At 45.4% G+C, this 26578-nt stretch overlaps 1 protein-coding gene across 1 annotated transcript in view; it reads right to left on the bottom strand.

Annotated features, from left to right (window-relative positions):
• The window catches only part of LOC115476533 (ankyrin repeat and KH domain-containing protein 1-like), a 321971-nt gene that overhangs the window by 158531 nt on the left and 136862 nt on the right, over window positions 1-26578 (bottom strand). Inside the window, 3 exon segments of the mRNA XM_030212956.1 lie at window positions 3057-3800; window positions 23403-23505; window positions 25497-25640. Of these exon segments, the coding sequence (XP_030068816.1) occupies window positions 3057-3800; window positions 23403-23505; window positions 25497-25640 (991 nt within the window).

The raw sequence follows: 26578 nt of genomic DNA, 5'->3' as shown, positions 1-26578 counted from the left end.
TCCATCCTTGGTGGTGTACTGTTATGCAATTAAATCTCTATATCTATTAAACTTTCATCAAACTGTATGATAACTTTAACAACCCTTGTCTCTCCTCTCCTACCCCCCTCCCTCCTCCAACCCTCCCTTATCCGACTCAGTGTGGTCCCATCTCATTGATGTTAAAGCCTCTTAGATATCCCTGACTGAAATCACCCCTCGTATCCTTTTCAGCAATCCTCAGTGCTGCTTAGTTCGTCCTTTCAAGGGAACATGTTGAGCACTAGGCTGCGAGCTCTATGAGACAAGGATTGAATGTATTTGTCCCAGGTTAGCAAGAATAGCTTCTTTCGTTTAAATGTTAATCGGGCATACTGTTGTTCCAGAAGCATGGCCTTAGTGTTTTTAAGTTCAGATTCTGTCTGCACATTTGTAAGGTGTGGTCCTTTATTTTATATTTGGTGGGGTCTGTTAGTATGTGCGCCCTGGTGAAAGATTAAACCTTTAGTTTATAAGAAGTGATCTGTTGCTGTCTGGCATGTTCTGCTTTCCCAGTATGAATTGCACTGATGGACTAGGGCCCAATATATCTACAGTACAGCCTCCACAATGCTTCTTAAATCCTGAGTTAAGCTGCTTTGCTATGGCATATTTTCTGTATACGTTTTGAATTTAATACAGATTTCATAGTAGCTTATGCTCAGACTGCTGTACTTTGAATGTCTGTTTTCTATTTTTAAATATCCAGTTATATTCTCTCATAAAAATAATCCTTAGCATAAATGCAGAAAGCATTCATACACGTGCCTAATAATTTTCTAAAGTCAATTATATATGTGGTGTAGGTAGGTAGGAGAGGTACAAGGCTGAATGTTCACCTAGGATACCTAACACACTTGCGCTGGATCTGGGTTTGACCAACTTCCCATCTATGCTCAACACCAATGCTTCTTATCCAAAGAACTGTCCCTTTTTCTAACAGATTACTATCTCCAATATCAAAAGGAGTTTTCCAGGCTACCCTTCAGGGCTTCTTTCTGCGTTAGAAAGCTTTATTTCTGCCTTTGATTCATCCTCCCCCCCCCCCCCCCCCCCCCACCCAAGTGTAGATTAATGGTACGCAGAGATGACAGGCCTTTATCTTGAAAGGAAGGAAAAACCATCCTAGGCAAAATAAAATTTGTAGACTAGGATGTTTTGGACTTGATGAATATTCATAATTTTAAGGAAAAATCTTTGGATATAAAGGAAGTTAAAAAAAAAGAACTCCAATATGACAGTCATAGTTAAGAACTACTCCAACTATTTTGTTCCATATTAAAAAGGTGTCTACGTTTGCTAAAAGTTTAAATGCAACTCAAGACCATCTGTAAAGGTTATGAGAAGTGTAATACAAGGACAGGATTCTAGCTCCACAAACCTCAAACCAGTGACAGCAATACGCAATCTGTGCTGGGTAGAACAGCAATGTATCTACAGAAACATGCTCCCATCCTCATTCTGGGTGAAATTATGTTTTACAGTATGTACTATTTGGAGTCATTTCTGCAGTTGGTGGTAGGTCACCTGAGGAAAAAAAATGCACAGAGTCTGGCATTTCAAAGGCTATGTGCATTGATTTACTCAGGAAAAGAACCCACAGAAAGAGTAGGTGCAAATCTTTGGGTACCATTTCCTAGGGCAATAATCAAAGCAAAACTAAATACATCACTTTCATTTTGATTTGATTATTGGTGCAAAGCTTGCATGTACAAACTGTATACTATGTGGGCAGCTTATTATCCCCAGTTTCATCCCCTTGCATGTTTATCCCTCTACAATGTTTCAATATAAAGAATGAATTTACAGATGTAATAACTTACCTGTATTGTACACTTAATACTCATTTATATTTGCTGGGCTCCGGTCTTTTTGCTTGACATCACTATACTTCCATTTGTATCTGAGGATCCTGTTCTATTTTTTGCTTTTCTGGTGGCACACTTACTCATGAGTCAGGTATGAACACCACTGGCTAAAACTAAGTACAGTACCATCAATGTACCAGCTTCCCCAAAGAGTCTACCAGTGCATCCTTTAGTCTAGTTTAGCACTGAAGACACTGTCAGCCATGACAAATTTTCTTTTTCTAAGAACAATATGCAATGACTAGGGGTTACTACATGAAAGTCAGAAGAATTAAGTATCAGCAAGTAGTTCTATTTCATAATACTACATTCTGAGCATGACAAGCCACTTCGGAATACAGCTAGGTACAGATTCAGGTCTTCTGGTGGACAACGGAACTTTCACCCGTCATCTACATAGCTAGCCAATGAAAAAGTAACAGTCCAAAGAGCGACAGGTTAAAAATTAAAAAAAAAAAAAAAGTGAAATCTTAAACCCCCCTCTAATTTAGGAAATCTACCTGCAAATGAGATCTAATTTTGTACACTGGAGTAAATATGACACTTAAAATGATCACATCCTTCACCATCCCAGACTCCAAATTAATGAAGCTCATCTTTTAATAGTAACACAAATATCAGTCACAGGCAACTACAAATCTTGAATATCATACAACAATTTGATTACAGGGGCATATATTTATTTTTTAACGGGAGGCTAATTAGTAGTTTAAATGAAATAGTGCCAAAATTGCCAAATATCTAAGATACTGGTAGGTTAGCCGAATATGTAACTATAAATTCTGACCTCAACAGACTGACTTTTTTTGTCCTGGCTAGTTCCCATACTGAACTTGCTCTACCCTCACTCATGATAATTTATGATAAAAGGGATAAGTAGAGCACCAGATAGTAATTCTCCTAAAACCTCAGGAAACCTGTGGCCTGCAGTAGCTACTACATGATTTTTTTGAACTCTCTTCCCTAGAGCTGTGACTGCCATCTCCACGCCAATTCAAGTTCTTGACAGTTCTTCTAACTGGCACAATTTGAACTGAAACTGAATCCACTGCACTTTTAAAGGAAGCACACTTGCTTTCTCCTTTTCTTTTTAAAAGAATGTTTTTAAACCACACAAATTCAGAGAAAAAATACTGCACACAAAAAGAGCACACTTATTTCTTAACCTACCTGCCATTATGTCATCAAGGGTGTCTGTAAGTGTCTGTGCTGGAGTTGCAACCATTAATCCATCTGGTGCTTGAACTAACAGCCCCTGCCCATGTCCAGCAATTTGTTGCTGTTCTACGATTGGCTGATTACCCAATACTTTCTCCAGTTCAACAGAAATGGCTGCTGTACACCCTAAATTACTGGAGAGATTAGGAAGTGGAGCTGGTAAAGGTTGGACGGGTGCACAGCCCATTTGTTCTGTGGGTGCTTGTAGTTGCTGTTGACTATCTGTAGGCAAGACAGTGTCTACCTGAGGCAACTTTGAAAAGTTCTCCTCTGGTGGACATTCTTCCGCTTCCACTTGTGGGAAAACACCTCTATGTGGACACTGCTGCTGCAAAAGTGGTGGAACATCCTTCTGACCTTTGGTCTCCAAATATTCTTTGGTAAACTGCTGCTGAGTTTTCATCTGTAACTGCCTCTCCACCTTCTGCAGCTCTTTCAATATTTTCTTTTTCTTTTGGACTTGCTCCTCTCTGTTTTTTTTCAGTTCTTCAATCTTATCTTTGTTTAAGGGTTCACCTTGAATCAACTCCAATGACTTAAGTTGCGCTTTCTCAATGGCACTTATTCTCTGTCCAAGTTCATTAAGCTTGCCCTCTGTCTCTTCTACTATGCATTCCAAAGGCTGGTATGGGTGAAATGGTGACAGTAGGTCCTGATCTGGTACCTGCTGGGAACTTGGCTTCTGCTTGGATGTACCTAAGCACATGAAAAATTTTTGAAAGAAGTGCCATGCCAAAGGGAAAAGGAAAAAAAAAGAAAAAAAAGAAAAAGGTTACCCCACTTTACCGCCACCCACTCTAGAACCACCCTTCAAATTTCTTCTAAATATTGCCCAGACTACCACATTAGTAGCTGACCTAAAATCCAACAAAATTTTAAACCTGCTATGAAAACTGACTTACGGGTACTATCAGTAACAAACATTTCTTTAATTTCAAAATAATGAAAAATCTAACCATCCACTGAAGATTAATTTAAAATCACAAAACCTTTGCCCAGTTTTGTTAGCTTTAAGAAGATGCTCAAAACTTATTTTTTTAGGAAATGTTTTGAATACAGTAAATTAGTTATAATTCTGTTGATAATTCAAAGTACGTTCTTAGATGTTTGGTGTAGTTTCTCTTATCTGCTTTGAACTACATTTGATAATAGTGGACTATAAGCTCTGTAACTGTAAAGAGAAATCCTTTAGTCCTGCTAAAAGGTACACAAAATCAACATTAGGTAAAGTAGAACAAAACTAAACATTACTTTTAAAATCAAAGTACCTAGACCAGCAATACCTCTGGCACCAATGAATTTTCAAATTAGTACTCTTTCAATTCAACTTTCTGTGATTAGAACTGCAAAGAGACTAACGAGATCTAAATAAAATTAGATTCCAAATGTTAAATACTATGTGCTTAGCATGATGAATTAAAGTTTGTCAATATTGCTTAGTACCAACTTAGTTACCTACAACAGCAGTTCTCCATACTCAGCAGGATAATAAGTCAGACAAGCAGGTGACATTCAGAGCACTTAAAGCCCAGAAAAGCTTAGAAGTTTTCTAAGCATTTGTGGACGTTCTTGTATAGCTGTCTCCAAGTGAGCACCTTCAGTCTTATAGCTAAGCTAAACTCCAGAAGGGAAGGAGGGTTGTTGTGCAATTTATTATCTAGTCTATGAAAAATTTAGGTCTTCTCCACTGACAAGCAGGGAAAGTCACACAAGCAAGAAAGCGAACGCTACATACCTGTAGAAGGTATTCTCCGAGGACAGCAGGCTGATTGTTCTCACTGATGGGTGACGTCCTCGGCAGCCCCTCCAATCGGAATCTTCCTAGCAAAGTCCTTTGCTAGCTCTCGCGCGCCCGCGCGCACCGCGCATGCGCAGCCGTCTTCCCGCCGGAAACCGGCTCGAGCCGGCCAGTCCAGTATGTAGCAAGACAATACACTTCAAGGGAAGACACAACTCCAAAGGGGAGGCGGGCGGGTTTGTGAGAACAATCAGCCTGCTGTCCTCGGAGAATACCTTATACACGTATGTAGCGTTCGCTTTCTCCGAGGACAAGCAGGCTGCTTGTTCTCACTGATGGGGTATCCCTAGCCCCCAGGCTCACTCAAAACAACAACCATGGTCAATTGGGCCTCGCAACGGCGAGGACATAACTGAGATTGACCTAAAAAATTTACCAACTGACTGAGAGTGCAGCCTGGAACAGAACAAACAGGGCCCTCGGGGGGTGGAGTTGGATCCTAAAGCCCAAACAGGTTCTGAAGAACTGACTGCCCGAACCGACTGTCGCGTCGGGAATCCTGCTGCAGGCAGTAATGAGATGTGAATGTGTGGACAGATGACCACGTCGCAGCTTTGCAAATTTCTTCAATGGAGGCTGACTTCAAGTGGGCTACCGACGCAGCCATGGCTCTGACATTATGAGCCGTGACATGACCCTCAAGAGCCAGCCCCGCCTGGGCGTAAGTGAAGGAAATGCAATCTGCTAGCCAATTGGATATGGTGCGTTTCCCTACAGCCACTCCCCTCCTATTGGGGTCAAAAGAAACAAACAATTGGGCGGACTGTCTGTGGGGCTGTGTCCGCTCCAGGTAGAAGGCCAATGCTCTCTTGCAGTCCAATGTGTGCAGCTGACGTTCAGCAGGGCAGGAATGAGGACGGGGAAAGAATGTTGGCAAGACAATTGACTGGTTCAGATGGAACTCCGACACGACCTTTGGCAAGAACTTAGGGTGAGTGCGGAGGACTACTCTGTTATGATGAAATTTGGTGTAAGGGGCCTGGACTACCAGGGCCTGAAGCTCACTGACTCTACGAGCTGAAGTAACTGCCACCAAGAAAATGACCTTCCAGGTCAAGTACCTCAGATAGCATGAATTCAGTGGCTCAAAAGGAGGTTTCATCAGCTGGGTGAGAACGACATTGAGATCCCATGACACTGTAGGAGGCTTGACAGGGGGCTTTGACAAAAGCAAACCTCTCATGAAGCGAACAACTAAAGGCTGTCCTGAGATCGGCTTACCTTCCACATGGTAATGGTATGCACTGATTGCGCTAAGGTGAACTCTTACAGAGTTGGTCTTGAGACCAGACTCAGACAAGTGCAGAAGGTATTCAAGCAGGGTCTGTGTAGGACAAGAGCGAGGAGCTAGGGCCTTGCTGTCACACCAGACGGCAAACCTCCTCCACAGAAAGAAGTAACTCCTCTTAGTGGAATCTTTCCTGGAAGCAAGCAAGACGCGGGAGACACCCTCTGACAGACCCAAAGAGGCAAAGTCTACGCTCTCAACATCCAGGCCGTGAGAGCCAGGGACCGGAGGCTGGGATGCAGAAGAGCCCCTTCGTCCTGCGTGATGAGGGTCGGAAAACACTCCAATCTCCACGGTTCTTCGGAGGATAACTCCAGAAGAAGAGGGAAACAGATTTGACGCGGCCAAAAAGGAGCAATCAGAATCATGGTGCCTCGGTCTTGCTTGAGTTTCAACAAAGTCTTCCCCACCAGAGGAATGGGAGGATAAGCATACAGCAGGCCCTCCCCCCAATCCAGGAGGAAGGCATCCGATGCCAGTCTGCCGTGGGCCTGAAGCCTGGAACAGAACTGAGGGACTTTCTGGTTCACTCGAGATGCGAAGAGATCCACCAAGGGGGTGCCCCACGCTTGGAAGATCTGGCGCACCACTCTGGAGTTGAGCGACCACTCGTGAGGTTGCATAATCCTGCTCAGTCTGTCGGCCAGACTGTTGTTTACGCCTGCCAGATATGTGGCTTGGAGCACCATGCCGAGACGGCGAGCCCAGAGCCACATGCTGACGGCTTCCTGACACAGGGGGCGGGATCCGGTGCCCCCCTGCTTGTTGACATAGTACATGTCTGAATTTGGTTGTCTGTCTGAATTTGGATAATTTGATGGGACAGCCGATCTCTGAAAGCCTTCAGAGCGTTCCAGATCGCTCGTAACTCCAGGAGGTTGATCTGTAGACCGCGTTCCTGGAGGGACCAGCTTCCTTGGGTGTGAAGCCCATCGACATGAGCTCCCCATCCCAGGAGAGACGCATCCGTTGTCAGCACTTTTTGTGGCTGAGGAATTTGGAAAGGACGTCCCAGAGTCAAATTGGACCAGATTGTCCACCAATAGAGGGATTCGAGAAAACTCGTGGACAGGTGGATCACGTCTTCTAGACCCCCAGCAGCCTGATACCACTGGGAGGCTAGGGTCCATTGAGCAGATCTCATGTGAAGACGGGCCATGGGAGTCACATGAACTGTGGAGGCCATGTGGCCCAGCAATCTCAACATCTGCCGAGCTGTGATCTGCTGGGACGCTCGCACCCGCGAGACGAGGGACAACAAGTTGTTGGCCCTCGCCTCTGGGAGATAGGCGCGAGCCGTCCGAGAATCCAGCAGAGCTCCTATGAATTCGAGTTTCTGCACTGGGAGAAGATGGGACTTTGGATAATTTATCACAAACCCCAGTAGCTCCAGGAGGCGAATAGTCATCTGCATGGACTGCAGGGCTCCTGCCTCGGATGTGTTCTTCACCAGCCAATCGTCGAGATATGGGAACACATGCACCCCCAGCCTGCGAAGTGCCGCTGCTACTACAGCTAGGCACTTTGTGAACACCCTGGGCGCAGAGGCGAGCCCAAAGGGTAGCACACAGTACTGGAAGTGGCGTGTGCCCAACTGAAATCGCAGATACTGTCTGTGAGCTGGCAGTATCGGGATGTGTGTGTAGGCATCCTTCAAGTCCAGAGAGCATAGCCAATCGTTTTGCTGAATCATGGGGAGAAGGGTGCCCAGGGAAAGCATCCTGAACTTTTCTTTTACGAGATATTTGTTCAGGGCCCTTAGGTCTAGGATGGGACGCATCCCCCCTGTTTTCTTTTCCACAAGGAAGTACCTGGAATAGAATCCCAGCCCTTCTTGCCCGGATGGCACGGGCTCGACCGCATTGGCGCTGAGAAGGGCGGAGAGTTCCTCTGCAAGTACCTGCTTGTGCTGGAAGCTGTAAGACTGAGCTCCCGGTGGACAATTTGGAGGTTTGGAGGCCAAATTGAGGGTGTATCCTTGCCGGACTATTTGCAGAACCCACTGATCGGAGGTTATGAGAGGCCACCTTTGGTGAAAAGCTTTCAACCTCCCTCCGACTGGCAGGTCGCCCGGCACTGACACTTGGATGTCGGCTATGCTCTGCTGGAGCCAGTCAAAAGCTCGCCCCTTGCTTTTGCTGGGGAGCCGCAGGGCCTTGCCGAGTCGCACGCTGCTGACGAGAGCGAGCGCGCTGGGGCTTAGCCTGGGCCGCAGGCTGTCAGGAAGGAGGATTGTACCTACGCTTACCAGAAGTATAGGGAACAGTCTTCCTTCCCCCGAAAAATCGTCTACCTGTAGAGGTAGAAGCTGAAGGCTGCCGGCGGGAGAACTTGTCGAATGCAGTGTCCCGCTGGTGGAGAGACTCTACCACCTGTTCGACTTTCTCTCCAAAAATATTGTCCGCACGGCAAGGCGAGTCCGCAATCCGCTGCTGGAGTCTATTCTCCAGGTCGGCGGCACGCAGCCATGAGAGCCTGCGCATCACCACACCTTGAGCAGCGGCCCTGGACGCAACATCAAAAGTGTCATACACTCCTCTGGCCAGGAATTTTCTGCACGCCTTCAGCTGCCTGACCACCTCCTGAAAAGGCTTGGCTTGCTCGGGGGGAAGAGCATCAACCAAGCCCGCCAACTGCCGCACATTATTCCGCATGTGTATGCTCGTGTAGAGCTGGTAAGACAATCTTGGCCACGAGCATAGAGGAATGGTAGGCCTTCCTCCCAAAGGAGTCTAAGGTTCTAGAGTCTTTGCCCGGGGGCGCCGAAGCATGCTCCCTAGAACTCTTAGCCTTCTTTAGGGCCAGATCCACAACTCCAGAGTCGTGAGGCAACTGGGTGCGCATCAGCTCTGGGTCCCCATGGATCCGGTACTGGGACTCGATCTTCTTGGGGATGTGGGGATTACTTAGTGGCTTGGTCCAGTTCGCAAGCAATGTCTTTTTCAGGACATGGTGCAAGGGAACAGTGGACGCTTCCTTAGGTGGAGAAGGATAGTCCAGGAGCTCAAACATTTCAGCCCTGGGCTCGTCCTCCACAACCACCGGGAAGGGGATGGCCGTAGACATCTCCCGGACAAAGGAAGCAAAAGACAGACTCTCGGGAGGAGAAAGCTGTCTTTCAGGAGAGGGAGTGGGATCAGAAGGAAGACCCTCAGACTCCTCGTCAGAGAAATATCTGGGGTCTTCTTCTTCTTCCCACGAGGCCTCACCCTCGGTGTCAGACACAAGTTCACGGACCTGCGTCTGCAACCGCGCCCAGCTCGACTCTGTGGAGCCACGTCCACGATGGGGGCGTCGAGAGGTAGACTCCCTCGCCCGCATCGGCGAAGCTCCCTCCGCCGACGTAGTCGGGGAGCCCTCCTGGGAGGTGGCCGCAGTCGGCACCGCACGCGGTACCGACGTCGGGGACCTCACCCCGGGCGATGGGCCAGCCGGCGCCACGCTCGACGGTACCGGAGGCGCAAGCACCGCCGGTACCGGAGGGGTAGGGCGCAACAGCTCTCCCAGAATCTCTGGGAGAACGGCCCGGAGGCTCTCGTTCAGAGCGGCTGCAGAGAAAGGCATGGAGGTCGATGCAGGCGTCGACGTCAGAACCTGTTCCGGGCGTGGAGGCTGTTCCGGGCTGTCCAGAGTGGAGCGCATCGACACCTCCTGAACAGAGGGTGAGCGGTCCTCTCGGTGCCGATGCCTGCTGGGTGCCGACTCCCTCGGCGACCCAGAGCTCTCGGTGCCGACACGGGGAGGGGACCGGTGTCGATGCTTCTTCGACTTCTTCCGAAGCATGTCACCGGAGCTCCCCGGCACCGACGAGGAGGACGTAGAATCCATCCGTCGCTTCTTCGGGGCCGAGACCGAAGAGGGTCGATCTCGGGGGGGGGGGGCTGTACCGCAGGAGCCCTCAGGGTAGGAGGAGACCCACCCGAGGGCTCACCGCCACCAGCAGGGGAATGGACAGCCCTCACCTGCACTCCACTCGATGCACCACCGTCCGACGACATCAGGAGACGAGGTCCCGGTACCACCGACGTCGATGCAGCTATCCGATGTCTCGGCGCCGATGCAGAGGGCCGATGCCTCGATGCACTCGATGCACTGGCAGCCAAGGGTGAAGGTCTGGACGCTGATGACGTCGATGCACACGATGACCCCGGTGCCGATGCCGACGAAGAGCCCGAGAACAAAACGTTCCACTGGGCTAATCTCGCTACTTGAGTCCGCCTTTGTAACAGGGAACACAGACTACAGTTCTGGGGACGGTGCTCGGCCCCCAGACACTGAAGACACGAAGAGTGCCTATCAGTGAGCGAGATTACCCGGGCGCACTGGGTGCACTTCTTGAAGCCGCTGGAAGGCTTCGATGTCATGGGCGGAAAAATCACGCCGGCGAAGTCAAAATCCGAAATGACGAATTTGGAGCACCAAAACTTTAAGGGAGAAAAAATCTCGACCGAGGCCGAAAGAAGGCCTACCCCGAAGACGAAAGAAAACTTACCGGGGCAAAAACTGGAAATACGGGAAGGGAAAACGAGACCCAAGGGGGTTTTCGGAGCACTTCCCGACAAATTCACAGAACTTTTCCGAAGAAAAACACGTCAATATAAAACGGACGCGCGAGGTCGACTCTCCGGGGCTCGACACGACAAAAAACACAGCCGTACCGAGTGCGGACGAAAGAAGACTGGCCGGCTCGAGCCGGTTTCCGGCGGGAAGACGGCCGCGCATGCGCGGTGCGCGCGGGCGCGCGAGAGCTAGCAAAGGACTTTGCTAGGAAGATTCCGATTGGAGGGGCTGCCGAGGACGTCACCCATCAGTGAGAACAAGCAGCCTGCTTGTCCTCGGAGAATTGCATTTAAACAAGGAGAAAATAAATCATGGCTAACAACTTAAAGGTTGGTATGTTGTAACAAAATTGACAGACGCAGGTGGCATCTTATAAACTAACCAGTATGACGCATGAGTTTTCAAGGACCAGAACACGTCAACTGACAGATTTTGGTCCTCAAAAGCTTGTGCCTCAAACTATATGCCTCTGTCAATTTCGACAGCTAACAGGAAGTCAACATTTTGTTTCCTTAAACAAAGAGTCATGGAGAGGGGGACCTGAAGTTGAATTAAACATACACCCAAGGACAGATTGGCCAAACCTACAGCACAGTGTGAATATAAAGACAAAAAAAAAAGTAAATGAAAGTTCACATCCCAGCTTTGCAGATCAACAGAAGATTTTTGATAATGTCAGAGCTGTGGCTTTATCAATTGCTTATGTGCCTTGACATGCACATCTAAAGATGCACCTGCTTGGGTAAAACAATCCAATATAAATTTGCTACCAATTAGCGAGGGTTCACTGCAGTACAGCAAGTTCAAGCATTTTTAGATCGAAAAACAAGCTGTGTGAATTCTAAGGGTACAAGGCTAGTTCACCTATGTCAGCATGTAGCCTAAGAAGAAAAATGGAGGCTGAACTACTGGATGATTAAAGTGTCAATATGATACTATTCCTGTGCAGAATTTAAGATGACGTGGCAAAATTATGATAACATTTTGTATAAGGTGAATAAGTAACTACGGTTTTCAGCTTATCAACACACTGCACTGAAGTGAAACAAAAAAGGCCTTTTTATCACAGCAGGGACAGTGCAAGGGCATTAGATGCACTAGGCAAGCCTTCAGCCACATACCCCCTTCCCTATTAGCTCTCAGGACCCTAGCTAGCCTTCAAGATTGATAAACTTGTGATGGTCATCCCATCACCCCCAATGAATCTGTAAAAACAAAACAGATCTCTGGTGTAAAGAGGGCAGTAACGAAGAACTGGTGGAACTTGCACAGAGCAGTAGTCGCAACCCTGAAAGGCAATGGTACCAGTTCAACAGCTTATATGAGGAACATGGGGGGAAACAGGTCTTTATGTTATGTTCCATATGTAAATTTGTATGTGCATCTACTCAGATTTGGAATGCTCTTCCTAAACCAATCAAGTTTACAGGTGATTACCTAACTTTTATAAGTCTTCTAAAAAAAACACATTTCTTCAGTCTGGCCTTTCTGAATACAAAGAACTCTATTTGAATTTTACCCACACCTTTCTCTTAATCTCGTTTCCCATTTAGTCCTGCTCTCACCTATCCACCCTTATTTGTTTCTCCTTGAGATAATATATATCCCTGGCACTTTGCTGCACATGTATTAATTTGCTTCTTGAACTTATTGTAATTTGTGTTATATTCTGTACATTATGTTTTATTCATTTTGTTTGTAAGCCACATTGAACTTGAGTATATTTCAGGCTAATGTGGGGTATCAATGTCATGAATAAATAAAGTAGACCAATCTCTGCTGGGCAGTCTGTACAGTCCATTTACTGAACTCAAACACTACGTCAAAACAGACACCAAATTCTCAAACAAGACCAGCCAGAAAATTCTTAGGACTATCCTATAGTAAATAATAGAATTAGGTGTCCCAGTTATCTTTAACCCTTTAGGAATTTTGTTCTACCCAGTATGCTCATATTAGCCCTCTCCTCAAGTCACTTCACTGGCTCCCTATCCATTTCCACATACAGTTCAAACTCCTCTTATTGACTTACAAGTGCATTCACTCTGCAGCTCCTCAGTACCTCTCCACTCTTATCTTTCCCTACACTCCTCCCCAGGAACTCCGTTCACAGGGTAAATCTCTTACTAGCACCCTTCTCCTCTATCGCTAACTCCAGACTCCGTTCCTTTTATCTTGCTGCACCATATGCCTGGAATAGACTTCCTGAGCCGGTACGTCAAGCTCCATCTCTGGCCATCTACAAATCTAGGCTAAGCCCACCTTTTTGATGCTGCTTTTAACTCCTAACCCTTACTCACTTGATCAGTACCCATATTTTATCATTCCCAGCTTAGTAATTCCCTTATTTGTCCTATTTGTCTGTCCTAATTAGATTGTAAGCTCTGTCGAGCAGGGACTGTCTCTTCATGTTCAAATGTACAGCGCTGCGTACATCTAGTAGTACTATAGAAATAAGCACTAGTAGCAGTATGGGAATATTTTGTTGTGAATGTTTAATATTTTCTGCAAATTTAACTTATGAGTGTTATTCACTGGTAATCAATGACAAAAGTGGCATACTACTGAAGCCAATTTGTGCTACTAATTTAATTCAAACTTGTCTAATCAACCCCTCCCCCTTTTTTTTTTTTAATGTGCCTATTATATGCACACATTTTCTTGTGTCATTTCCCATTTTCCAACTTTTTATATAGGTAGAATCTCATTGTATAAATTCCTCCCTACTCCCATCACTAATTGCCGCAAATTTTTTAAGAATCCAATGGAAAATGAAAATAAGCATAAAACCTTGAAAATCAATATTTTACTTAAGGTATGGCACTAGTCTTTCAGTGCTCTTATAACTGGTACCAACAAATAGGTAATTCTTTAGAATTCCTCGATAACACTTAAAAAAAAAAAACCCAAAGGTATTATATGTAATACTGTTTTTGTGACACTTTATTGGGTCATTAAATACAGAACAGAAAAATACTAAAGAACTGAAAGCACACAGCCCTTTATAAAATGGGAGTGAGGTCAGCTCTGAGCTTTTTTCCATCTGTCAGCAAGGGAATATAACCCCATTTATCTAGACTAGTTTGGCATGGGTGAGAATAGTTTTATCAAATATTCAAAAATAACTCATTCATATGCACACACAGAATTGTAAAGTAGTGTTAGCTAACTTTGGTCCACAAGATATATATAATTAGAAGACCAACAAGTTATACCCGCTTTATCAGAGTAATGCTGCCTAAGCTGTAGACTGATACACATATATAAAAACAAAGAAATAATTTATTCAAACCAAGATAAAAGCACAATGTGTAATGACCACATTGTGCTATTGTGAGAATGAAGCTAAGCTTGAGTTAAAGGCTTTTTTTGAAGGGGTATGTTGATCACCCCTGATTTTTAGTTTTACCCCTGGCGCAGCCTGAGGGCGAAACGTGGCCACGTCGGGTACTGCTTTTATCTTGGTTTGAATAAATTATTTCTTTGTTTTTATATATGTGTATCGGTCTACTTTTTATAACAGACTTTTATGTAGCAAGTAGACTGTTGCCTTTTGTGTTTTTCTTTTTAAGCTGTAGACTGACTTACTCCTGTTACACTTATAAAGCTTAGTTGTATATTCAGATTGAACTATGCTTGCAAAACAAGCTAATTAAATGTATCAACTGCATTCTAGTGACTCATTCCTAAAAGATAAAATTTGACTTGGAAAAGGTTTAATTTAAAGAACCCATAAGTAACAGCCAGATTTATCTAGCCATTGCTTTAGAGCAGAAATGAATATAAACCAGATGTGGGAACAGAGTGGCAGTTTAAAGAGTTCTTCCAAATCAGAGTTTTTCTGGGCCATAAGCTTTTGTTGCATAATTTACTTCCATTTGGCTGAACTACCATGAAAATACACAAGGAAAGAAAGGGTTTTGTATTGGGAAGTCAACTACATTGGCGACGTGCACTATCACAGATGTCTAGAATTAGTAGCTTGTTCTTGTTTTGAACAAAACAAATGCCTTCTAGAGTTCAAAGAGCAAATTTTATAAAGTACAATTAGGAAACAAGTATATTTTCACACAATGAAATGTAATAACAGGGTCCGTATTGGATAAAGATTTAGTTATACTTTACTCCCCTTCCCCCCATTTTGAACAAGTAATTATCTTGTATTAGTGGTATTTAAGAAACAGCGAAGATTCTTACCTGTAGCAGGTATTGTCCGAGGACAGCAGGCTGATTGTTCTCACATGTGGGTCGACGTACACGGCAGCCCAGGAATCGGAAATTTTGCAAGTAAAATAAAAGGTTTTGCCAGAGTACTGGCGTGCGAACCGCGCGGACGACTTCCTGCCCGTCGCACGAGTGTGTACCTCAATTTAATGAAAAAGCATAAAAATAAGCAAACAACAACTCCAAAGGGGAGGTGGGCGGGTCTGTGAGAACAATCAGCCTGCTGTACTCAAGAGAATACATGCTACAGGTAAGTATCTTCGCCTTCTCCGAGAACAAGTCACATGTGGGGTATCCCTAGCAACCAGACTCACTCAAAACAATGAACATTGTCAATTGGGCCTCGCAACGGCGAAGACATAACATAGATTGACCTGAAACCATAAACAACTAAGAGTGCAGCCTGGAACAGAATAAAAAAGGGTCTGGGGGGATGGAGTTGGATTCTAAACCCCAAACAGATTCTGCAGCACCGACTGCCCAAACCGACTGTCGCGTTGGGTATCCTGCTGAAGGCAGTAGAGATGTGAATGTGTGGACTGATAACCACGTTGCAGCCTTGCAAATCTCTTCAATGGAGGCTAAGTGAGCCATTGACGCAGACATGGTTCTAACATTATGAGCCATGACACAGCCCTCTAAAGACAGCCCAGCTTGGGCATAAGTGAAGGAAATGCAATCTGCTAGCCAATTGGAGACTGTGCGTTTTCTGATGCCGACTCCCCTCCTGTTGGGATTGAAAGAAACAACTGGGCAGACTGTCTGAAGGGCTTTGTCCGCTCCACGTAAAAGGCCAATGCTCTCTTGCAATCCAGGGTATGCAAACTGCTTTCACCAGGGCGGGTATGAGGACGGGGAAAGAATGCTGGCAAGACAATTGACTGGTTCAGATGGAACTCAAGAGTGAGTGCGGAGGACTACTCTGTTGTGATGAAATTTGATATAAGGTGCATGCACTACTAAGGCCTGAAGCTCACTGACTCTACGAGCTGAAGCAACAGCCACCAAGAAAATGACCTTCCAGGTCAAATACTTCAGATGGCAGGAATTCAGTGGCTCAAAAGGAGCTTTCATCAGCTGGGTGAGAATGACTTTGAGATCTCTTGGAGGTTTGACAGAGGGCTTTGACAAAAGCAAACCTCTCATGAAGCGAACAACTAAAGGCTGTCCAGAGATAGGCATACCCTCTACACGGAGATGATAGGCACTAATCGCACTAAGGTGAACTCTTACGGAGTTGGTCTTGAGACCAGACTCTGACAAATGTAGAAGGTCTTCAAGCAGGGTCTGTGTAGGACAAGAAAAAGGATCTAGGGCCTTGCTGTCACACCAGAGGGCAAACCTCCTCCATTTGAAACAGTAACACCTCTTGGTGGAATCTTTCCTGGAAGCAAGCAAGACTCGGGAGACACCCTCTGAAAGACCCAAGGTGGCAAATTCTAAGCTCTCAACATCCAGGCCGTGAAAGCCAGAGAGTGGAGGTTGGGATGTAGAAGCGACCCCTCGTTCTGGGTAATGAAGATTGGAAAACACTCCAATCTCCACGGTTTCTCGGAGGACAACTCCAAAAGAGGAAACCAAATCTAACGCGGTCAGAAGGGTGCAATCAGGATCATGGTTCCACGGTCTTGCTTGAGTTTCAGCAAAGTCTTCCCCACCAGAGGTATGGGAGGATACGCATACAGCAGGCCTGTTCCCCAATGCAGGAGAAAGGCATCTGACGCTAGTCTGTCGTGGGCCTGAAGCCTGGAACAAAACTGAGGGACCTTGTGATTGATCTGAGTGGCAAAAAGATCCACCGAGGGGGTGCCCCACGCTCGGAAGACCTTGCGGACTACGCCCATGTTCAGTGACCACTCGTGAGGTTGCATTACTCTGCTCAGCCTGTCAGCCAGACTGTTTACAACTGCCAGATAAGTGGCTTGGAGAAACAAGCAGTGATGATGTCACTTCACTGGCTTCCGATCAGGTACTGCATACAGTTCAAGCTTCTCCTACTAACCTACAAATGAACTCGATCTGCAGCCCCTCTTTACCTCTCTACCCTCATCTCCCCTTACGGCCCTACCCACAACCTCCGCTCTCAAGACAAATCCCACCTTTCAGTACCCTTCTCCACCATCGCCAACTGCAGGCTCCGCTCTTTCTGCTTCGCCTCACCCCACGCCTGGAGCAAACTCCCTGAGCCCATACGTCAGGCCCCCTCCCTGCCCATCTTCAAAACCTTGCTCAAAGTCCACCTCTTCAATGTCGCCTTCGGCACCTAACCACTATACCTCTATTCAGGAAATCTAGACTGCCTCAACTTGACATTTCGTCCTTTAGATTGTAAGCTCCTTTGAGCAGGGACTGTCCTTTGTTAAACTGTACAGCGCTGCGTAACCCTAGTAGCGCTCTAGAAATGTTAAGTAGTAGTAGTAGTAGTGATGACGTGCCCAAAGCCACATTTGGACGGCTTCCTGACACAGAGGGTGAGATCCGGTGCCCCCCTACTTGTTGGTGTAATACATGGCAACTTGTCTGTTTGAATCAAAATGGTTTGGTTGGACAGCCGGTCTCTGAAAGCCTTTAGAGCGTTCCAGATCGCTCTCAATTCTAGGAGATTGATCTGAAGACCTGTTTCCTGATAGGACCAGGCTCCTTGAGTGTGAAGCCCATCTACATGAGCTCCCCACCCCAGTAGGGATGCATCCGTCATCAGCACTTTTTGTGGCTGAGGAATTTGGAATGGACGTCTCAAGGTCAAATTGGATCGAATCGTCCACCACTGCAGAGAATTCCGAAAGTCGGTGGACAGTTGGGTCATATCCTCTAGATCTCCCGTAGCTTGACACCACTAGGAGGCTAGGGTCCATTGAGCTGATCTCATGTGAAGGCGTGCCATGGGAGTTACATGAACTGTGGAGGCCATGTGCCCCAGGAGTCTCAACATCTGCCGAGCCGTGATCTGCTGAGACGCTCACACTAAAGACACTAGGGACAGGAGGTTGTCTGTCTGTGCCTCGGGAAGATAAGCTCGAGCTGTGTTCAACAGAGCCCCAATGAATTCCAACTTTTGAACTGGGGGTGAGATGGAGTAATTGATCACGAACCCCAGTAGCTCTAGCACCTGAATAGTCATCCGCATGGACTGTAGAGTGCCTGCCTCCGAGGTGCTCTCCAACAGCCAATCGTCGAGATAAGGGAACACATGCACACCCAGTCTGCGAAGCGATGCTGCGACTACCGCCAGGCACTTCGTGAACACTCTGGGCGCAGATGCCAGACCAAAGGGCAGAACACAGTACTGAAAGTGCCGAGTTCCCAGCCGAAATCGAAGATACTTCCTGTGAGCTGGGAGTATCGAGATGTGTGTGTAAGCATCCTTTAAGTCCAGGGAACATAGCCAGTCGCCTTCTTGAATCATGGGAAGAAGGGTGCCTAGGGAAACCATCCTGAACATTTCCCGGACTAGAAATTTTTCAAGGCCCTTAGGTCTAGGATGGGACACATCCCCCCTGTTTTCTTTTGCACAAGAAAGTACCTGAAATAGAATCCCAGCCCTTCTTCCCCTGGTGGAACCTGTTCGACTGCATTGGCCTTTAGAAGGGCGGAGACTTCCTCTGCAAGTACCTGCTTGTGCTGGGAGCTGTAAGATTGAGCTCCCGTGGGCAATTTAGAGGCTTAGTTTCCAGATTGAGGGTGTATCCTAACCGGACTATTTGAAGAACCCACCAGTCGGAGGTTATGAGAGGCCACTTTAGGTGAAAAAAAAGATCAACCTCCCCCCAACCGGCAAGTCGTCCGGCACAGACACTTTTATTAAGGCTATGCTGAACTGGGGCCAGTCAAAAGCCTGTCCCTTGCTTTTGCTGGGGAGCAGAATGGGCCTTAGTCACACGCTGTTGACGAGAACGAGCGCGCTGGGAATGAGCCTGGGCAGGCTGCCGAGAAGCAGGAGTGTACCTACGCCTAGAATAGGAGTAGGGAGCACTCCTTTTCCCGCCAAAAAAAACCCTAGATGAGGAGGCAGTAGCAGAAGGCGCCCAGTGGGAGAATCCATTTCATTGTGCTTCTTGATCCTCTACTTTTTCACTGAGATTGTTCCCCCCCCCCAAGGAACATCCGCCATTCGCTGGACAGAATGATCCAGGTCAGAGACATGCAGCCATGAGAGTCTGTGCATCACTATACCTTGAGCAGCGATCCTGGATGCCACGTCAAAAGTGTCAAAAGTACCCCTGGCCAGGAACTTGCGACATGCCTTCTGCTCCCTGACCACCTGGCGAAAAGGATCGGCCAACTCCGAAGGGAGTGCCTCAACCAAGCCCGACAGTTGATGTATTGAGTCTCGCAAGTGCATGCTCGTGAAGAGCTGGTATGATTGAATCTTGGCGGCAAGCATAGTGGCCTGATACATCTTCCTCCCAAATGAGTCAAGAGTCCCAGCCTCTCTGCCTGAGGGCGCCGAAGCATAGTCTCTAGAACTCCTGGCTCTCTTGAGGGCGACGTCCACCACCATGGAATTGTGGGGTAACAGACCTCATCAACCCAGGTTCATCGTGGATCAGATACTGGGACTCAGCTTTTTTCAGGATCACGGGGCCAGACAGAGGGGCCGACCACTTTCTTCAGTACCTTATGCAGAGGAACTGTCACTGCCTCTAAGTGGAGAAGAATAATCAAGGACCTCGAGCATCTCAGTCCTAGGCTCATTCTCAACCTCCACAGGGAAGGGAATGGCCTTAGCCATTTCCCAGACAAAAGAGAAGGACAGACTCTCCGGTGGAGAAAGTCTCCTTTCAGGTGGAGGGGAAGGATCAATCCCAAATGACTAATCAGAAGAGAAGTATCTGGGATCTTCTTCTGACTCCCACAAACGCTCCTACTCAGTGTCGGGTAAAGCTTGAGTTAAGGTGCTTCGACACTGGACCTGCCTCGACACAGAGGAACGATGTCCTCTATGGCGATGTTGAGAAGTCGACGCCCGATCCGACTGCGGCAAAGCTCCCTCCACCGATGTCGAAGGGGAGTCAACCTGGGTGGCAGCTGACACCGATGCCACAGGTGGCACCACAGTCAGAGACCTCACTGCAGGAGAAGGGCCTGACACCACTGCAGAAGATGGTACAGAAGGCGCAAACACTTCCAACACCGAAACTGACTGACGTAGAAGTCCCTCCAGAAGTTCTGGAAACAAGGCCTGGATGCGCTCGTCGAGAGCCACCATCAGAGAAAGCTGCAGGGTCGGTGGAATAGGCGGTGGAGGTTCAGGAGCAGGTACCGGGCTGCTAGGAGACCGGCGCATCGGCACCTCCTGTATCGAGGGGGAGTGGTCTTCTCAGGTGCCGACTCTTCTCAGGTGCCGACTCTCAATGCCCCAGAGCTCCCGGTACCCTGTGTCGAAGGAGAACGATGACGGTGCTTCTTCGCCTTTGCTCGACGCCCGTCATCGAGACTCCTCGGTACCGATGAGGAAGACGTGGAATCCTCACGTCTCCTCAGGGCCAGGTCCAACGAAGGGCAGTCCCGGGGGTCCTGCATAACAGGAGGCCTCGAGGCAGGTGGAGACCCACTCGACACCTCACTGCTCCCAGGGCGAACTGGTCTCTCAGCAGCCATTACCTTTGCTCCTGATGTCGATGCTCCTGTCGATGTCGCCGACGACGACCTCAGTACCGATGTCGAAGGACCAGACTGAGCCCCAAAAAGTTTCTCTCGGGCTTCTCGAGACACTTGGGTCCATTTCTTCATACAAAGACACAGACTACAAGTGGCTGGGCTATGGTCGGGCCCAAGGCACTGGATACACCAGGCGTGGGTATCAGTACCTGAGATGGTCCGGTTGCACCGAGTACAACATTTGAAGCCGCTGGGTGTCTTCGATGACATGGAAGGAAAAACGGCCTCGGCGAAATCAAATGATGCAATCGTGCCAAAAAAGAAGGCACAAAAAAGGGAATAAACCCGACCGCGCAGCCCAAAGGCCGGTCGCGTCGAAAAAGAAAGGAAACTAAAGGTGGACAAAAAACAAGAAAACTACTTTTTTAAAAGATTCTTTAAAAAAAAGAAAATAAAAGCGAAAATAAAGCGAAACTCAGTCGCAAAGAGTAGTTCTTTTCCTGGGCCTGACGGAGCACAGAGGAAACACTGCCGCACCTAACCGCGAAGAAAAAAGAACTGAGGTACACGCTCGTGCGACGGGCGGGAAGTCATCCGCACATGCGCGCACCAGAACTCTGGCAAAACCTTTTTATTTTGCTTGCAAAATTTCCGATTCCTGGGCCGCCGCGGACGTCGACCCACATGTGAGAACAAGCAGTCTGCTTGTCCTTGGAGAAAAAATTTTATAAAGAAAAAAATCTCTGCTGAGCAATATTTAGGAGACTGGGATCCAGAACAGAATTTCACACAATTGCAAACATTTTCAAAATAACTGCAAGTCTCTGGTCCCCTCACCTTGTCTTTTCTTTACAAGGCAAAAAGTACCAGGACAACAGAACTGCTTTAAAGGGATTAGAAACCAAACACCAAACTCTCCTGCCATTATAACAGAAGAGAGAATGAATGCCTATGAAGGCTCAACAGTGAATACTATGTGCTGCCTCAGACTGTTGTATGTACTGAAGTCTGATTCTCCCTGGATGACTTCCGGACATCACAAGTTTGCTTTGCCACACTCAGGCTATTTAATGCATTATATATCTGGGGCCTTCCATATAACAATAATATTTTAAAATTGTATAAAATGCAGGTGCCCACTTCTCTACTGGGACATCATGTTTTGCACCTATCATATCTTGTCTGGCGATTTATACTGGCTCCCTGTGCATTACAGAATAAGGGGGCCTTTTACAAAGCTGCGCTAGCGTTTTTAGCTCGCAGGAAAAATCAGTTGGTGGTAAATGTCAAGTCCATAGTGGGCATCTCTGTTACCACCAGCTAAAAACGCTAGCGCAGCTTTGTAAAACACCCCCTTATAAGTAAATTTTCACTTTAACCCATCAAGCATTAAGATGGAGATGCCCCTCGGTATATTAATACTGTCCTTATAGCCATTCTGTTCTCCGAGGTCTGAGTGTTCATTTGCTCCATATTCCTTCAGACAACTGCTGCATTTGGCTAAAACTAGAATATCTTCAGTTGCTGGATCAGCCAACTGGAACAAACTATCAACAGATCTCAGACTGATGATTTACCTTACATCATTCAAGAAGATAAGGCATTTTTATTGTTAAGTGTACAGTCCCTCCAATTAATGGCAGGATTGCACCATACAACCAACCTGAGGTTAATGGAACGTGGGTGTAAAAAGGTTATTGTTTTAGTGGCAGCAGGTTATTGTGTATATTTTATTTGCCTTGAACTGTGGATGGACAGGCTATATGTATTTTAATAAAATATTTAGCTGTTTATATACTATAGTCATCTTAAGCTAAATAAAAGGTAATAACTAGGATGAAGTGGTATAAAAGATGAAGGAAAGTAACCTGTGTAGATTGAAAAAATATACTCAAGACCTCTGCATGTTTTATCAGCCAGCCATCTTACTATGTCCCTATTTGTCATCATGAAACCATTATATATTCAGTACATCACAAAAGCAAAGCTTTACAGCTTTTTCAATCTTAAAAAAAAAACATGGAAGTTTAGAGCATCAATACAAAGGGGCAACTAAATATCAAGCTCATATAAACTAAGCACATTCATTTAGGACATCCTCATCTAATGCATGGAGGTCATTTCAAAAGGGTTAGGTATGATTACACTCTATGGCCCTTCATGTGTGTTCATAGTGTGTAAAGTAATGATTTTAGAAAAACAGCTATTTATATACACACAACCTGCCATATCTACTGATTTAAAGGGGGCACAACTTGAAAATTTTTGGGCACATATACCCCAAACTTCCCCATCAGCATGTACACCTGCTCTCAGGGATAAGTTAACTAGTGCTTGTTTGGACTTGGAATTACCTCTCATTTAATATACCTTCAAAATTCAATAAACTTGATTTTTTGGAGTTAGGCTCCTTAATTGGCTCCCCTGGGATGCAATAATCCACCACTTCATACATACAGAGCCCCAAAGATGCAGCTCTTTGGACTTATTTTTGTAAAGTGGATATTTCCACTGTACATGCAGCCAACTACATGCTTCTTCCACAGCCTTAAACCTATCTTACAAAAGAATCATCATTCAACAAGCCTTTTACTGCAAATTGTGAACACCTTAATTTGGATGTCCGTTTTCATACCTGGATGACCTACAAAAAAATGGGTTTTAAAAGTATTCCCTACATTTGTCAAATTCAACATCAAATAATGAAAGTGTAAATTTATAAAAATTTAGCACAATGTTTTAAAATCTACACTGTCATATCTATGACCCAAATACAAGAGAAATACTTTCCTAATAACTTATTTGATAAAATTACCTACATACTAACCTTTTTCAGCTGCTGGGAGGGCAGTTGTATCTTCTTGAGGAGCTCTGTCAGGTTCTTGGGGAGGTACAACCATGGCAAGAGTATGGACAGGTACCCGTGGAACCTACAAAATTCATTTTAACTGGATTTTAGAAAAGCCACTCAACGTTTTATTACAAACGTATGGATAATATACTAATTGACAGCTCAGAACATGTTCTAAAACTCATCCCTTAACATATCCACCAGGAAGAAAATGACACAAGCAGTAGTTTTGTGCTGCCATTAAGGTCCAAATTCAAGTCACAAACCCTGCTCATGTACGACTAGCTAGGGCTAGAACAGGAGAGAGATGGTGTTCACAACTGCTTGAAAAGAGGCTGCCCTAACCATAGCACAGAGACATCTAGATGCTCGCCAACTGTACTTGTATTGAATTTCAAAAGTTAGCCAATCTCTGCCTCTATATAAGAGTGTCATTATTGTGGACAGGCCACTGATACAAAAATTGCGGAGACCCCCAGAAACTGAGTAGCCAAAACCTTCAGTGGTTGGGTGCTACAGGAGCTAAAAGCAGCAAGAAGTTGAAACTCACTAGGTTGTTTTAAACCCCCTCCCCCAAAAAAAACCCAAACCAAAAAAAATCCTACAACTTAATGGCCAAAAGGATTCAAATTGGAGAAAACGTTCCTCTAAGCAATGTCAATCAATTTTAGAGCAAATGATATGGAAAGACTATATATATATATATATATATATATATATATATATATATATATATATATATATATATATAACAAAAATAAAAAAAAGAACTTAAAAACCTTTTAAAGTTATGAGCCAAGGTTTAGTACCTATAAAGATGTAAGTAAATATTAGTTAAGAGCTTTAGTACTTATAAAGATGTAAATAAATATATTAGTTAAGAGAACGCTTCATTTAGATCTAGATTTAGCCCTAAGGTACGTAACAGTAAAGTATCACAGGCTCCAGAACACGGAATCTCATGCCTGCACTCCTTCATACAGGACTGGAGAAACAGCAGCCTGGTATAATGGGAAATGCACAATTCCTCCTTCCCATATTTTGTTTCTTAACAAAAAGGACTGACCACACTTGGAGAAAAGAGATGAAAATGAACTGAATTGGTAGAAAGGGAAGGAAGGGCAGGCTGATGGGGAGAGGGCAAAGATAAAGGGATATATATTAGGTTGGAAATAAAAGTGAGGAAGAGATGGAAGAGAAAAAAAAGGAATAAAGCGATGACCAAATATGAAATGGAAGATAGGATGATAAGCAAAGTTTGACAAAACAGATCAGAGATGGATAAATCTAGGACAAGAACACAAGCAGAGACTAAATCAAACCTAAGCCACTATAAGACTTATAAAGCAGTTAAATCTGACACTTACTGCTTTACCACCTGCTAATAAAAGTGATGCCTGGCTCTGAACCAAGCCACTGGCTTGTCTCACCTTTCAAATTGTCTGGCATGAACTATCTCTATTATGATTTTAGTGGGGGAGAGTGGGAACGAATTGCATTAACAGTGCTTTAGATACCAAAGCTGGAGTGGAAGGGAGATATAAAGAACGGGGTGGGAATGAAAAGAAAGGAACATGAAGTTTGGGAAGGGGAGAGGAAAAGAAAACCAGTAAGTGAGGGGGGAGGGGGAGAAGGAAAGAATGGGATAAATAGATTAACTTAAATACTTCAGCCATTGCCAACATCACTTTACCTGTAACCTGCCCCTGCCACCTCCCCCCTCCCTTTCCCCACATGAAACAATTAGCTATAACTTGGCTGCCAAAAGTTTGGGAACCATTGACCTTAGTTAAGCACACTTGTTTCAGAAAGAAAAATATATTACTGCACCAAGTGCAAACTTTGAAAACTGAGTATTTTTGAAAATTTTCTCCACTTTTGGTAATAAAGTACAGTGTTTCTCCAATAATTCAAGTTCTCAACATAGCAACTCGCTCTACCAATACAAATATACATAGTTAAAGGATCTCTCAACTTTGTATGTGCTTTACTCTTTTAATACAATCTGTTAATACCTTGCTTTTCAATACTATGTTTGTCTTTCCCAATTTTGCAATCAATTTTTCTTACCTGAGATTGATCATGAGAGGGTGGCGTAAGCTGAGACATGTCTGCGGTTGGAACTGGCAAAACATTGTTTGGATAATCCAATAAGTACGAAACAACATTAGTGTGACCACCCTTTGCTGCTTCAATAAGCATTGTGGAGCCATCCTAATTAAGAATGGGGAAACAGAAAAAGTAATACTGTGATAACCAATGAATCTATGTCATCCAACCCTATAACCTAGTAAGTGACAGCAGATAAAGACCTGAATGGTCCATCCAGTCTGCCCAACAGTCACATTATCAAGATTCAAATCAACAATGAAAGTGATATTTACTTGATCATGGTCTTTTCTTTGGTGTTTCTGGGACAGACCGTAAAAGTTTGCCTGGCTCTGTCCTTATATTCCAACTACTGGAGTTACCGTCAAAGCCCACTCCAGCCTATCCAAATCCATCTTGTCATTTGCGGGACAAAGACTGTAAAAGTCTGCCCAGCACTGTCCTCAGGTTCCAAACCACTGGAGTTTTCATCAAAGCTCTCTCCAGCCCACCCTAAACCGGATCGTCATATGCAGGAATCAGACTGTACAAGCCAGCCAGGTACCGGCCTTAGCTGATGCAGCCAGAGTTGCCATCTAAGCACCACTTGACATGCAAACATATATGCAACCCTTTGTTTTGTTTATTATATCATTTATTTTCTAATTAAATATGTTCTGTCTTCATCCCACACCTTTCTGAATACAACCACAGTTTTGTTTTTTTTTGGGGGGGAGGGGTTCCCACCTCCCTTGGGAGGTCATTCCAGGAATCCATCACACTCACCGTGAAAAAGAATTTTCTGACATTACTCCTAAGTCTACCACCCCGCAACAAGGAATTCAACATTATTCCTAAGTCTACCACCCACAACTTCAATTCATGTCCTCTAGTTTTACCACTTTCCCTTCTCTGGAAAATATTTGTTTCTAGATTAATACCTTTCAAGTATTTAAAAGTCTATCATATTTCTCCTGTTCCTCCTCTCCTCTAGGGTATACATATTCAGGTCTTCCAGTCTCTTCTCATATGTCTTTTGGTGCAAGCACCTTATCATTCTTGTC

The sequence above is a fragment of the Microcaecilia unicolor genome, chromosome 8 (genome assembly GCF_901765095.1).
Source record: "Microcaecilia unicolor chromosome 8, aMicUni1.1, whole genome shotgun sequence".
Lineage (NCBI taxonomy): Eukaryota > Metazoa > Chordata > Amphibia > Gymnophiona > Siphonopidae > Microcaecilia > Microcaecilia unicolor.
Note: the sequence above shows the minus strand (reverse complement) of the source record. Positions and strands in the feature narration are given on the sequence as shown.